Source organism: Balaenoptera physalus, assembly GCF_965194825.1.
Source record: "Balaenoptera physalus genome assembly, chromosome: X".
Lineage (NCBI taxonomy): Eukaryota > Metazoa > Chordata > Mammalia > Artiodactyla > Balaenopteridae > Balaenoptera > Balaenoptera physalus.
In genome coordinates this window covers 105,587,738-105,602,260 of record NC_138903.1, presented here as the reverse complement: position 1 = coordinate 105,602,260, position 14,523 = coordinate 105,587,738, and the positions used below count along the sequence as shown (strand labels likewise).

The following is a 14,523-nucleotide window of genomic DNA, read 5'->3' as shown; positions in this document are numbered from 1 at the left end:
TTGTTATCTCTGGGGAGTAGAATTGTGGGGAGAGGGTAATTTGCTGCATCATGCATCTCTGCAGTTTGGAGAATATTTACAGTGTCATGTTTTATTTCAGTAAGCAGAAAAAAGCAATGGATAAAAAGTGCCATATATTCAACAAGTATTTAAGTCCCTACTATGTACCAGGCGTAACTAAGTGATCACTATAGAAATTTTGAAAGCTGCATAAAAAAGAAGACTTTGGGTATGTGCAACGGAGAACAGTAATGAATACAAGAAAACAACTGAGCAGTTGGCAGTTTCTAAGGTACTTGTGGACTGTGGTGTGTCGTTGCCTGCCTTCTGGGCCTGCCCTCCACCTCTGGCTCCTATATCTGTGGTTCCCACTGGATGCCTAGTACCCAGCTGAACTCCAAGCTGGCTTCTTGACTGGCCCTTCCGGTCGCTGACTGTAACCAGGTGTGTCTTAAGTGCTAAAACATCTCTTTTGCAAGGTAAAGCCTAGAGGGCGCGAGGCCCCAGCTACTTTCACATGCTGATGGTGGGAATGTACTTTGCTACAAATATTTTGGAGGACAATTTGGCAATATCTATTAAAAACCTTAAATATATTCGGATGATAAAAATCAGAATAGTGGTTACGTTCTAGGAGGGTTACTGGCTGGGAAGGGGGCTCAAGGGAGCCATCTGGGATGTTGGAACGGTTCAACATCTTGATCTGGGTGGTGGTTACAGGAGTATAGTTATGTAGAAACTCATCGATATGTACACTTAAGGCCTGTGCACTTTACTGTATGTTGATAAAAATGTCTTAATTGGGAAATATATTTGAAACGTTTGAACCAACAAGTCCACGGTAACATCGTAGCCAATGGAAATAAGGATGCAAATATTTAGTTCATTGTGTTATTTATAATGGTGAAAAATTAGAAACCTCTAAAACATCCCATACCAGGGAATGATAAATAAAGGATGTTCCATCCGTTTAAAATCATGTTATCAAAAATTTTGTATTGGTATTAGAAAACACATTTATGATATAGTGTTTGGTAACTGAAGCAGGTCACAGAATAGGAAGAAAACAATAACAAGTAAAGACAAGTACCAGCTTTATTCCCTGGTGCTGTGGCGATTTTCCTGGTACTCAAAGAAAATGCCCAGCTGATGGTGGGAACTAGTCAAGCTTCGTGAGCAAAATAACACCATCAACCATGGCTCTCCTCTGATTCAGCTCTTTGTGGTGCAGGCACTGGGTACTAGGCATTGACATAAGGTAGCCTGGTGGGCACAACTCCAGCCTCAATTAGGGATGTTTGGACTCTTTCAGGTTCTCCATTACTCTGAAGCTCCTTTCTATCCTTGGTCAACTCAAGTCTGGAGCTGAGAGGTAGGTGGTGGTAACCACGGTGGAGAGGGAATGGTTAGGATGTAAATAGGTATGTGTGTGTATGCGTGTCTGTGCATTTGTGAATACTTATGCAGCCACTATTTCATATATGCATGAATGCATGTATGTCTGTGTACACATGTAGACATGATCCCTCTAGTTTGCATGCCCATATTTGGAATCAGGAAGGTACTACGGTATTTTGAGCAGTCAAACTGATCATCAAAATAAGGGAGTGATGGAGTGCTATGACTATTCCCAGGGCGAACATATTAGAGGCAGCGCGCCATCTGGCATTTTTCTAGTGGTCTGAAGGCTTCTGGGGAGCGCGCTCATCATTGGTTTGAAGAAGACGGAGAGAAGCAGGCTGCAGCCCCATTGGCAAACGTTTCCTCATGCTATAAAACAGTTTGCAACCTAGGGCAACATTGTATGCTTGATTAAGCTTGCAATGAAAAGGATTCATTTTAAGCCATTTTAATAATTTCTTTTTTATCAAAAACTAACCAAGCAGTTTTACAGTAGCCTTCATTAGCATGAAAGACCCGTTTCTTCATCTAGGTGGCTTGCCTATTGGTAAATTTTACTATGAGCTGATTTATGTATAAAACCCACAAGTGTTCTGACATGAAGAAAATCAGAATAGAGCCCATGAAAATTCGCCTCTTGCTTTTTAATTGTCCAGCTCATTCAGAGTTAAAATAAACTTTCTTTTGGAGGAAAGGGGGTCTCTGTGCCAGGCTCAGTTGAAATGTGCTGTGGGTTTTTTTCCCCAAGTTCCCCTTCTAGTTCCTCCCCTTATCCCAGATCCTCTGACCAAACAAGCACAGCATCTCTAGGGAGAAGACTGCTACTACTCTCTGAGCTGCCGCAGCTGCTGCTATTGTCACTGCTACTGGTCTCAAAGTCATTTTTAACTTGACTGAGAGCCTGCTGTGTTCCAAGTCCCATACGGTACCCCGAGAGACAGTATGAAGGAAATGTACAGTATGCAGTTCTTTGAAATAGCTAGCTCCTCTAGTATTTTTTAAAGTAGTGTTTCATTTTCACGCCAGATTCAGGAATACAGATGTTGCGTAAAGCAAGGCTCACCTCCATTAAGGGCACCTCCCCAGTTTACGGCTTTGATTATAAAGGTCAGATTACATACGCCTTCTGTGTCAATTATCCTGTAACGTGCTTCTCTCTAAAGTGAAAAGTCCTCATTATACGCATCGAAACGAGCATAGTAACAAGTTTCTATCTGGCTTCTTTAGGGATCTCTAGCTGTATGGTTGCTATTGGGGGGCCCAAATCCCCGAAGAAGGTGTGAAGCTGTCTTTTCCAGCCTGTATAAAAACCTCTTCAAGGCTACTTTCACAGAAACAAAATCAGTTAATTATGAAGTACTCCTGAGAAATCAGTGCTGGTTGCAGGAGTTCTTCGCATTAAATATATGAGATATTTAGAGTGGGGGAAGGAAGAGACTAGTAAACAGAACTGGAGACAAACATGGCAAGAGTGTACATATGGGGTTTCTCTCTGCCTTTGTGGAGTTTATGGAGACTGATACATAAGCCAAACATGCTTAAGACACACACCCCTGCAATAGTGGGCATCTTGTCTCTATCTAGGGCATGTATCACAGATTTCTAAACTGCATCTATAGTGTACAGCTGCTAATAATACCTGACATGGCCTTCAGCGTGGCCCCTGGGGTGCCCTGAGTTCTTTACAAAGGGCTTCCTTTTCAACCTTCAGGAAGCTTCTTTTCTTCCTTCGGAAGATGGGAAAGGGCAGGGGCCCTCGGTTCCATTTCCTGGATAAGGAAACGAAGCCTCGCAGTAGATTAGCAAGCCAGAGCTGGAAAGAACCAAGTACTCTTCTTCATCCCACCAACTCTCAGGAGTGTTTTATACTTGATTTGGGGATGTTTTGAGGGTGCACATGGAGAGAGGGTTGCAGCAGTCATCAGGGGGAGGTGGTTGGAAGGAGACCTGGCAAGCAGAACCTGGGACCTCTCACTGGGGCAGAATGAGTGCCTTCAAACAGGTGAATTCCCTGCAATGCCAGGCCCGCAGGGTTGAGTTTCCAGAAGGAGCTGGAGCCCACTGCTCTCCCCTTCCTCACCTTCCTCCTCCCTTGGCCACCAGCCAGATATCTTGGGGGTACTCCAAGGAGGCCTCATCCTGTTCAGCCCTTTTGGGGACATCAGAACCACCCTCTGGGCCAAAAACGTAGTGATTCCAGCCCAATATCCTAATGGGGTCTGGGAGGATGGGTTGGGGAAGGACTTGGTTGTTCTCCAAGATCAGGAACATTCCTACCACATCCCCAGTTTCCCTTAGCAATGCACAGTGGGTCTGTCAGCCATGACTTTCTCACTCTTTCCAAGGCTACTTGTGTTTTCATCCTATTTCACCTCTTGGGGCTAATGAATTCCTCAGGTTTTCAATATACTAGATAGAGTAGCATTTCTCTACTAGCTGCCGTAGCAGGAAGAGCGCTGAGCTGGGAGTCCAACAGATCTAGGTTCAAATCCCACCTCTGTCACGTACTAGCTGAGTGAGAACAGGAAATTTTCATCCCTTCTCTGAGACTCAGTTTCTTCATCTGTAAAATGGGGTTATCGATACCTCTTCTTCCTGTCTTGCATGGCTGCTGTGACGAGAAAATGAGATCCTTAACATAAAAGCACCTTGAACAAAAGCACAAACTCGGGTGCTGATGCAGAGTCATATTTGCTTTAGCTGAATCTCCTTCTAGCTCTTAGGGGGCTATTGGTTCTAGAATTCTCAGATCTGGTGAATAAGGCTGTGTTCCCTTGCTCCATCTCTGCATAATGTTATACACTCTAGTCACATCCCTTCCCAGCCTTCATCTTTCTAGACTAAAGAGTCTGCATTTGTTTAATCTATCTTCATATGGCAGCCCCCTCCACCCTCCCCCATCCCCTTGATTATAGAGTGGCCCTTCTCTGGATCATCTCCAGCTCCATTATGTCATTCTGGAAGCACTAAGGCCAAACCTGCACAAATGTGTGTGTGTGTGTGTGTGTTCTCAGCTCTGAACCTCTTACTCTGCCCCCTCCCCAATTATAAATCCTAGAACAGGGTGCTAGCGCAAGACCCTCGCTCCAAACTACAGAGGAGACCGGTCAGCCCCAGGTTGTAGCCTCCCCCTCTTTCTCTACGCAGTCCTGGCCCCAAGGGGCTAAAACGGCTCCCTGTCTGGCTTGGGAGGCTGGGAGGTGGATAACTAGGATGGGGGGGCCGAGGGGGAGGGAGGAGGGGGGTCTTGCGCAAGCGCACGTCGCTGCCCGGACCGCCAATGCTGCTGCCTCCCGGAGCAGAGGAAGGCAGGAGACGAGGGAGGGAGAAGAGGGGAAGGGAGGGGGAGGCGGCACTTGGGCTGCAGCTCGCAACCAGAGGCAGTCTCTCTCAGCTCTCGGGAGGGACGGGGAGCGGCAGCGCGGAGTAGGATGCTCTGCGGGGTGCCCTGAGCCTGGGGCGCGTGAAGCAGCTTCGGGGGCCGGGGCCACAGGGCAGCTTTCACCATGCATCAGTCCCTGACTCAGCAGCGGTCCAGCGACATGTCCCTGCCGGATTCCATGGGTAAGTCTAGCCGCCCTGCCTAGGGGCGGCGGCGGCAAGGGGTGAGTGCGCTACCCCCTGGACTGCGAGCGCCCCGGCCGCCCCGAGAGCCAGGGAGCGGGAAGCGGGGCGAGGGAGGGGGGTCCGCGCGCCCCAGCGTCGGGGTCCCGGACCCGAGCCCCAGGGGAGCGGCCCGGCGGGGGCGGGGACGACGCGCGGAGATGCGAGCGCCCAGCTTGCGTCGGAGTATCCCTGCCCCGGAGTGCGGGTGTGTGCGTGTTTGTGTGCGTGTGCCGACAGTCTTGCAGCCGGTGGTAAATCCCAGCTGTCTGGGGATCAAAACACTTCCCTGCAACCTGCGCCTTCGCTTTCCATTAGACGCTCCCTCTTTGCAAAGTCCCCGTCACTTCTAAGAGCTCACGACTAACGAGAATTAGAAGAAGCAGGGTCCTCGCCCCCTCCCAACTCTGTCGAAGCTGCCCTGAAATTCAGAGCTGCGGTGGGGGGAGGCCTGACTTGCACCTCGCTGATGGGGGGTTTGCGCAACCCTGGGGGATGGGCGGCGGGGGGTGGGGAGAAGAAAGGGGGGGGCTGGCAGGAGGGGAATTCCTGAGGAATCACTCAAGACAGCCCAGCCCTGCCGTCTGCAGCGGCAGGATCAACATTCCTTGAATTCGATTCCTATTTTGCTCCAAATGCCCGGAATTGTGCGTGAGTGTGAAAAAAGAGGGGGGACGACGAGTGAGAGCGCGAGAAAGAAAGCGAGCGCGAGCCCGCGCGTCTTCTGAAGTCGCGCTTTTCCTCTCAGGGTGGAAGGGAGGGGGAGGGGGGAAACCCACTAGCCTGATTTGGTTCAACACCTTTCCTCATGAAAAGTGGGGGACAGCTGCCTCCAGGCACCAACTTGGCTGCCCCTGGAAGCTGCTTTTTGGTAGTTACAAACAAACAAAAACCCCAGTCCCACTCAGCGGTTAGGCACCTTCCCAAGTACTATGATTTCACTGGGCGGAGAAATTAATTTGGAGCCCAGGAGAGCGGGAGGGGATTGTCAAACCATGATCCCACCTAACCTTAAAATTCGCCTCGGATACACTTTAACCAAATCGAACTCTCTCTTTCCAACATACTTTACATTCTGCAAAACCCCTCCGTCCCGAATTCTTGCCATCCAGTCCGCTCAGGTCTTCTCTGAAGAATTTGCGGGAACATCGAGGGGAGGGGGCGGGGAGGGGTTTGAACCCGCTACGTGAGCTCCCTACTGCCTGCAAAAGACCCCGTCTCAACAGAATTCGTTCACCGGAGGGGCCCCAGAAAGTGTTATCTCCTGGATGGTGGAAAGATCCGTATTTCCAGTGGTTTTGCATATTCAGTATAAGAATTTGCTCTTTTTTTATTTTTAAGGGCGTAGTTATTTGCAACGTGGTACAAATGAGGCCAAGGACTCGGGTCCGAATCCAGAACCCAGCAGTACCAGCCCCCCCCCCCCAGCTCTCTCTCCCCAACACACGCGCGCACACACACACACGCGCACACACGCGCACAAGCACACGCACACAGAATGCACTCCTCACCTTGGCCAGCTGTGGCGCCAACGCAGCCCTGGCTCCCCGACGCCAGGCCGGTGCGCGAGGGAGGGCTGGGTGGAAGAGTACGAGGTTTCGGCCGCGCGCATCCCCGCAGTGGGCCACAACCGCCTGCAAACCCGGCCGCCCGCGCCCGCCCGTCTGCCCGTGCGGGAGTGGGCAGGTTAGGGACCCCGGGCGTAGAGCGTTGCTCCTTGGCACCCTGCTCTGTGGGTTGGGGAACGAGATGAAGAGAGTTCTTTCTTGGGCTCCCAGGGGCCCTCAGCCAATCATGCGTTTCCCGAAAGATCTGCGCAACAAGAAGATGAGTGGGCTTCGCCCAGCCCAGACTCGACACTGAGGGGAAAGAATCACAGATCCCGTATGGACGCGCGAGCCCTCTCCACGCAGCCCGCTTCGTAAAGTGCGCAGACCGAGGGCACTAGCAAATTCCCCAGTCGAGTGGTAACCCTGGGTTTCCAGAGTTTGGACAGGGGAGTCTCCCCGGAGTTCCCTGGCGCTGGTCCCGCACAGCCCAGGCCTGAATCAGCGTCTAGGCTACTTAGGAGCTACTCCCACTTAACTCAGCCCTGGCAACGCCACCTTCCCTTGCATGGGGGGAAGGGAAGTAGAGGTGGGTGGGTTAGTGTTTCAGCCTCCAAGGGCAGCATTTCTGAGGGGATTCCCTCTACTGGCAGGACACAACCGCAGCCAAAACAATAAAATATAAAACACACGGACACACACTGCACCAAGGTGCCTGCACTCTACGCTTGCTGGCTGGCTGGGGCGGAGCAGGCACGTGGCTGGTAATTTGACTCCGGCGCCCCTTCATCCCCTCCCAGCTACCCCCATCTCCCTTTTGGCAACACCGCCCCCAGGCGCTAAGGCACCTCTACTACAGCGGGGCTCTCCTTCCCTTGCAAGTAACATATTTGTGATTCACCGGTGGCCTTGGATGTCTCCGGTCAAAGAATTGCCCAAAGGGGGTATTTCAGCACCTTTAAGGAAATGTTTGGGAGACTGGCAGAGCCTTGAGGCTCTTGTGTGGGCAGCCACCTGTTTCCACCGATGCTCAAGGCTGGGACTTCTGGGACCCTCCCTGTATGGCAAAGCTGACTCAGGTAAGCAAATCCGAATCGGTTCAAAGATCAGCCCGAAGAATTAGCCAGTCAGCAACAACATAGTGCACAGGACAGGATACTGGGCCTCCATCCTTGCTGCACTCTGACAGAGATTACACACCCTATAATCAAGGGGTGGAATCAAGAACAGGTACTAGGTAGAAAAACAAGTGAGCAGAGACAATCATCCTACCTTCTGGCAACCCACACCTTGGTTCCTGTCAGATACATAATCCTGGAACTGGTGGACATCATATGGGTTGTGGACCAGACCCACAATTACAACTGTAATTGTAGCAGTTATAATTAATATACTTACTGAGTGACGTATCTAGGAACTCAGGGACATGAAATAATGAGTGATTAGAGTGAGCTTGATCAAGAAAAACTTCTCGGAGGAGGTGAATTTTGAGAAGGTTTCAGAAGAAGGGAGGGACTCAAATTCAAAGACCGCAGTGCAGGTGGGGCTGTGACCAGGGAGGGGACTCGGAGGAGGGAGAAGCTGGCTGTATTGGGAAGGGTGGAGACAGCAAATAATTGGGCCCTTCTAGAGCAGAGCATCCTGGTCGTCACGAATCTGGGGTGGAGGAGGGGCACTGCAGAGAGGGAGGGCTGCAGTAGTTCTGCAGGGAGGCTGCTGGGGGCGGAGGGGGGCAGGCAGTGCCAGTGACGGGATTCAGACTCTCCCACTGCTGTTGGTTGCAGGGCTGGCTGTTGTTGTCTAAACAGAAAGATACTGGGCGCCAGGTAGACAGGCTAGTGAGAGCCATTGGGGTTGTGACACTAGTTGGCCAGAAAACTTTTAGATCTGGGGAGCCCTTGGGTGTACCCTATTGTAAAAAACCAATTCCATGAGCGTAGCCCATATTTATTCTCACAGTTCCCCCCTACAGCCTTTTTGATTAGAAAGGAAGTGATTCTGAGATGTTGACTCTTATTTATTCAACAAGTATTGACTGCTCACTAGGTATCAGACACTGTGATGGGCACTGTTTTCACATACCTGCTGCTTTATTGAAGTACCTCATGGTGTCTGAGGTTTTTTTGATATGTTGATTTACTAAACAAAATTGGAATAAGATGTTCCTGTGTTTACGGGAACATCTAAGGCAGGCCCCGAATTGTACCCTAATAAGAACAGAACTCTACTTCTCCCTTCTTAAATAGAACAGCAGCCAGGAAAATGTCCTAAGTAGACATAGACAAAAGCAGCTAAAAGAGCTGCTTTTTGGGAGCCTGGGCCACACCTTTAGAGGACAGGTGCATCTTGCTCTAAGTAGATGTGACTTTTCAGTCAAATTGACACTAAAGATAAATGGAAGGGGTGATTCTTCAGTTTTCAAAGGGATTCACCCTCGGGTTCCTCAAAATGGTCAACTCCCCAAGTGCAGCTAGAAGTAATTTCATTTTACACAATTTTAGTCCTTAGAGTGTAAAATAAGGGGTGACTTGGGGGAGGATGTGAGGGGACAGAGAATAGATATTCAACCTAGTGATGGGAGAGTTTTCTTAGGAATTTTATCCCAAACTAATCCTATCTGGAGGCAAGGCCCCTGTGGAGCTGCAGGATCTCTGCCTGGGTTTCTCAACTGACTGGATTTTCAATTCAGGTTCCAAAGCAGGAAAAAAAATAGATTTTTCAAATGACACCATGTGGTTTGCTGAGTCACTTTTCTGACCTGGCTCCTGTTCTTTTAAGAGTTAGAGTGGTATTTGCAAAGGAGACCCAAGAGCTGTGAATAAGATCAAAAGCCAGTTGGCCGGGAAGGAGCAGGCGAGTGATACCCCGAATTTAGAAAGACTGTATACACACACTCCCCCACATCTAGTCTCTAAGGTGACATGTTTTCCCTGTGAGGTGTTGAGACACTTTTGTGTGCCACAAAGATACCCTTGTTTCCAGATGTTCCCTCACTCTCTGGCCCGTTTGGGGTCGGGGAGGGCTAAGATGGTGTAGAAATGCAGACAGGGATGGGGGGCGATGTCGGTAAGTTTATGTTAGAGCCCCTCTGTGGAGCCAACTGGCAGATTCACTGAGAACTGGCTATCATCAAATGGACTTAGGGATCCTGGTTTGGAGGCTCATTTAAGGTCCCTCGAAATCTAGAGGAGGGGTAACTAACCTTCAGATAAACAGAAGAAATAAATCCTGCTCCTCCCCCGCCAACCCTTCGCAGTCTGTGTCTCCCTGCTCTGCTCCTCTGTTTACCAGCAGTCAGCTCCCCATCTGCATCCCAAATAGCCCTCTCACACAAAGGGCCCTGATGTCACAGGTGTCTCCAGCGGTCCCGTTGTTTTTCCCCCTGGAGGCTGGACTCAGGCCCCCCAGGAGAGGAGCCTCGTTTCCCAACTCACTTTACCTCTCCTCCCAGGGTGCGATATGGCGCTTTAGTCTGTGAGTGCCTCCAAACGCTCAAGCCACTTCTACATTTCGATGTAAAATGGTCTTGGAATAGTACCGTATTAGAAATGACCCTGATGAGTCACGGCCCTCACTTTCGAGGCTGACGTCAGGGGAGAGACCGCCAGCCCCTCCCACCTCCCTTGGAGCCTTGGGCAGGGACCGCACTGGGAGAGACGAGATGGATGGTGGGGCTCACCCAGGGTGGCACTCCTGATGCTCTTCTTCCCTCGAGGAGGGGGCATCTGCTGGGGGCTGCAGAGCCAGCCACAGTGCCTCCCTCTCAGCACCGTCAGGCCTCCTGGGTCTCCCTGGTTTTCTCGCCTCCCTCCCCCTTCCTTCATCCCCTCTCCCCTCCCTCCCAGTGGTGCAGTCTGGGCGGCTTCAAAGACAGCTGCTTCCTGAGGCTGCAGCGAGGCCTCCCAGAATGGCGGGGTCCTGCGATCAGTCCCAAGTGGCCTCTTTAGGCCCATAAATGACAGCCAAGCCACCTGAGTGGGCAACTCTGTCATAAGGCTCCCCACTAGAGAACTGGACTCTCATAGCAAGTCCCCCAGTTGCTTATTTTTATGAGAACTCCTAGGTGGTAACTCATCCCTGGTATTTTCTGTTGAGAACCCCCTCCAGAAAAAACGCACGCAGAGTGTTGAGCAGTGCTTCATTCCTTAGAAAAAAAAAAATTAAATTCAAAAGCAAGTCTAGATACCATTTTTCTATCTGACTTAATAAGCCTGTTTTCGGAAAAAAATATTGGTTTGCACTATCATGTCCGATAAGCACTGAGTGGGAGAATGGGTTTCTCATCATTTGTATTTATGTCACCCTCACATAAGCCTAAACGGTGTAAGTTATAATCCTCCCCATCTACCTCCCCCGATACATATCTTTGTGGACTAATGGCCTCCAAACACTTACTTTATTACACGCATTTGTTATGTGGCAAATCTTGCCAACACACCATTTTTAAAGTTTATACATGAGGTGGCAAATGTCAGAAATAAATGAAAAAAAAAATCCCAGTACCTGGCTTGGTTCTGATATTTACACTGAAAATGAAATTTCATATCTCCAGCTTATGAAAAAACCCTTTTTAGTTGCATATTGGCCTTAAAATATTTTCATTTAATATCTCCACAGTATACTTTCCATCTATCATGTACCTTATAATTTGGCTTAAAAAAGAAACACCTCACTAAGCGGGTATGATACATCTTTTATCGAATGTGTTTAGTTTTGTTTTTATGTAACTGGTACAATTTCTTCTGTTGTTTATTTTCAAACTGGAAACGTATATACATTATTGTAAACGTAACACCTGATGACTGCAAAAATCTAAAGCTCCATCCCTTCCCCATAATCCCACTCCCCAGAGATAACCCCAGTTACGAGTTGAAGTAGGAAAGAAAAACCTTCCTAGTGATTTTTTTCTGTAAGTCCATCCCTTCTCCAGCCGAAATGAGCAATTTCAGTTTCTCTGTGTGCTTTCAGGAGCCTTTAATCGGAGGAAACGAAACTCCATCTATGTCACCGTGACTTTGCTTATTGTGTCTGTGTTAATTCTCACGGTGGGCCTCGCCGCAACCACCAGGACCCAGAATGTGACTGTTGGAGGTTATTACCCGGGAGTTATTGTGAGTATCAAAGGCATAGGTAGGTCTCAGTAGCTTGCTGGCTACAGACATTTGGTTCTACTCTGATGGTTTTCAATTCTGTTTGAGTTTCCGTGTTTGCTCAGTTTTCCTCCTTTATATATCTCTACCTTTATATAGAGAAACAGCTCTGGGCTGGTTTCGAAGAGCACTGGACTAAGACTCAGAAGAATCCCAGCTCCATCCCTAACTAGCAGTGTGATCCTGAGCAAGTCATCTCACTCTTTAGGACCTCAGTTTTCTGGTCTAGGACATGTTACTAATTAGCAGTGTTAACCTTAGGCTGAGGTCCTTTCCTCTCTGGGCATCTGCTTTCCTATATATATATAATAGGGGTCACCTGACCTTACCTGAAATCTGAGGACCCTTGCAGCTTGACAGTCTGTGACGCACAGCACTGATCTCCAAAGTCATCCTGCCCTCCTCTCAGGAAAAATATGTGGAATGTTTACTCCTCAAATATGTGTATTTATTCATTTACAAATTATATGCATATTCATAAAACATACAAAAATGGAAGTTCAAAAATTAGATTAAAATGAAATACACTTTAATTTTTAATATCTTCATACTAAGACTAACTAAAATTTCAAGGAGTGATACGCACTTCGCATGAAATCTCATTAAAGATAGTGGCTGTAAGTCGTTACTTCAAATAGCTTACTAGATAATTTTGAATATTTTGGGCTTTCTTCTCAGACATGAACAGATTGTCATGGGCATCGTTGTTTGTTTTTTTTAAATAATTAATTAATTAATTAATGGCTGTGTTGGGTCTTCATTTCTGTGCGAGGGCTTTCTCTAGTTGCGGCGAGCGGGGGCCACTCTTCATCGCGGTGCGCGGGCCTCTCATTATCGCAGCCTCTCTTGTTGCGGAGCACAGGCTCCAGACGCGCAGGCTCAGTAGTTGTGGCTCACGGGCCCAGTTGCTCCGCGGCACGTGGGATCTTCCCAGACCAGGGCTCGAACCCGCGTCCCCTGCATTGGCAGGCGGATTCTCAACCACTGCGCCACCAGGGAAGCCCCATCATTGTTTTTTTAATGTGATCTCACAGTGTGGCTGACAAAGAGATCACCCTGAGAGTTCCAAGGGTCAGCTCTGTCATTTTCTCGCTGTGTTACGTTATTAGGGTCATCTTCAACTCTGGTTTATCAACAGGAGTCTTTCCAAACTCCTTGTCCATTTTCTTGGGACTAGTTTAGTGAAGACTAGATAAGACTATCCGGGCACACGCAAACTGCCCCACCACCAACCCTTTGCTGCTTGGAGCCTGCCCTCCTCCAGAACGATAGCTCTCGCCTTGTCACCTGACATTCACACCGAGGGAGGGCGCCAGTGACAGTCTGTTCATTGAGTATCTGTAACGCGTAATTTCTTTCTTATTCTTTCAGATAAACAAAAAATAGGAAACAAGAGTTCAAATAGTTTCTTTCCATACTTCAGTGGATTGTTTTACCCACCCCCGGGCTGCATGCAATCCACTCTGGTCTTTGCGTACAAAACCTCATTTTATATCAAATCATCACGTTGTATATGAAATGAAATGAAATATATACCATTTTATTTGCCAATTATACCTCAATATAATTGAGGAAAAAAGAAAAGAAAAAGAAAACCAAACAAAAACCTCATTTGGATCTACACACACTGTTATTGAACCCTAAAACCTAACTCTAGAGGTTGGATCGTATTTTGAATATCAACTAAATGACTTCCCAATTGTAACTGCTAGAGAGCGGGAAGGAAGGTTAGGATGGGTTTTTGTTGTTTACATTTTAGGTTATCAGGGAGGGCAGACGGCTTTGTTGCTGTTGTTTTGTTTCTTTTCTTTTTTACTCTTTTTTTGGAGTGGGGGGTGTTGGAAAGAGAAGCAAAGGAAGGGGAAGGGATTAAAGATGGATGCCTTCGACAAACCGGCGCCGTGAGTGACCAAGCCTGACGCCTGTTGCCTAGGTCACCGATTCCGCAGTCAGCCTTCTCAATAGCCCTAGCAGGAGCCGGGGCCTGACACGGGGGCCCAGCTGCTGAAGGCCCCCCGCCCTTCCCGGGAAGTTCCTTCGCAGCTCTTGAGCCGAGCCGAGGGCAGGTGTCCCACAGACACCGTCTGGTGCCCTCTGCTAAGCATGTGATGTGAGAACTCACCCGGTCCACTTCCTGTGGTGAGGCAAGAAAACCAGTCATCAGCAGACTTGGCTTTTATTTTTAAACACAAGAGGGGCGGGGGACAGAGGAAGGGGGGGGTAAGATTGCATTTTGGTGGCTTGGGAAAGCAATTTATAGGGTCTGCGTGACTTCGTGGGCTTCAGGTAGCTGCATTTAGTAAAAGGTTTCTGACTGATGAGCAAATGCTCAAGCCAAGATTCAGACTCTCCCTGGGTGAGAGGAAGGTATTTTCCATGTCACATAAGAGTAGCAACTACTATTCATGAACGGTGCCTCTGAACCTTCTCTGTAGAATATCTGCCTGTGGGTGGCTGGGTTGGAATACATTAACAAAGGAAGGAGGGCGCGTGATTGTTGTTACTGGAGTACCTGACGTTCAGCTAGCACTGGAAGTTGAAGCAGTGGGGGCGTGTGTCTGTGCGTGTGCGTCTGGCTAAGAGCTAATATGGAAATGTTAATAGGAGAGCCAGCCCTAGCAGTGTGCCCTATGGTTTAACCTTAATTTTTTTGCTTTTATAGTTCCTGTAGATTGTTTCTTTAAAATGGGTTTTAATTATAGGAAGTGAAGGGGGGAAGACTGCAGATTGAAGAGCAGAAAAATCCATTTGAGTTGATAGGTCAGATCATGTTATAACAAATACAATAAACAACTCATACCTCTGAAACAATAAGTGCCTGA

At 48.5% G+C, this 14,523-nt stretch overlaps 1 protein-coding gene and 1 long non-coding RNA gene across 3 annotated transcripts in view; both read left to right on the top strand.

Moving 5' to 3' along the window:
• LOC309652827 overlaps positions 1–4,574 on the top strand; it is a 30,444-nt gene extending 25,870 nt beyond the window's left edge. Inside the window, exon 3 of the long non-coding RNA XR_014258900.1 lies at positions 101–4,574. This is a non-coding gene — a long non-coding RNA (uncharacterized lncRNA). The remainder of the gene's footprint in view (positions 1–100) is intronic.
• Positions 4,575–4,701: 127 nt separating this feature from the next.
• Positions 4,702–14,523, top strand: part of TMEM255A (transmembrane protein 255A) — a 47,909-nt gene continuing 38,087 nt past the window's right edge. Inside the window, exons 1-2 of one of the 2 annotated variants that reach the window (XM_082446840.1) lie at positions 4,702–4,965; positions 11,520–11,662. In XM_082446840.1, coding sequence (XP_082302966.1) covers positions 4,908–4,965; positions 11,520–11,662 — 201 coding nt within the window. In that variant the 5' untranslated portion in view covers positions 4,702–4,907. The remainder of the gene's footprint in view (positions 4,966–11,519; positions 11,663–14,523) is intronic. The other variant, XM_082446839.1, reaches the window with a different exon arrangement.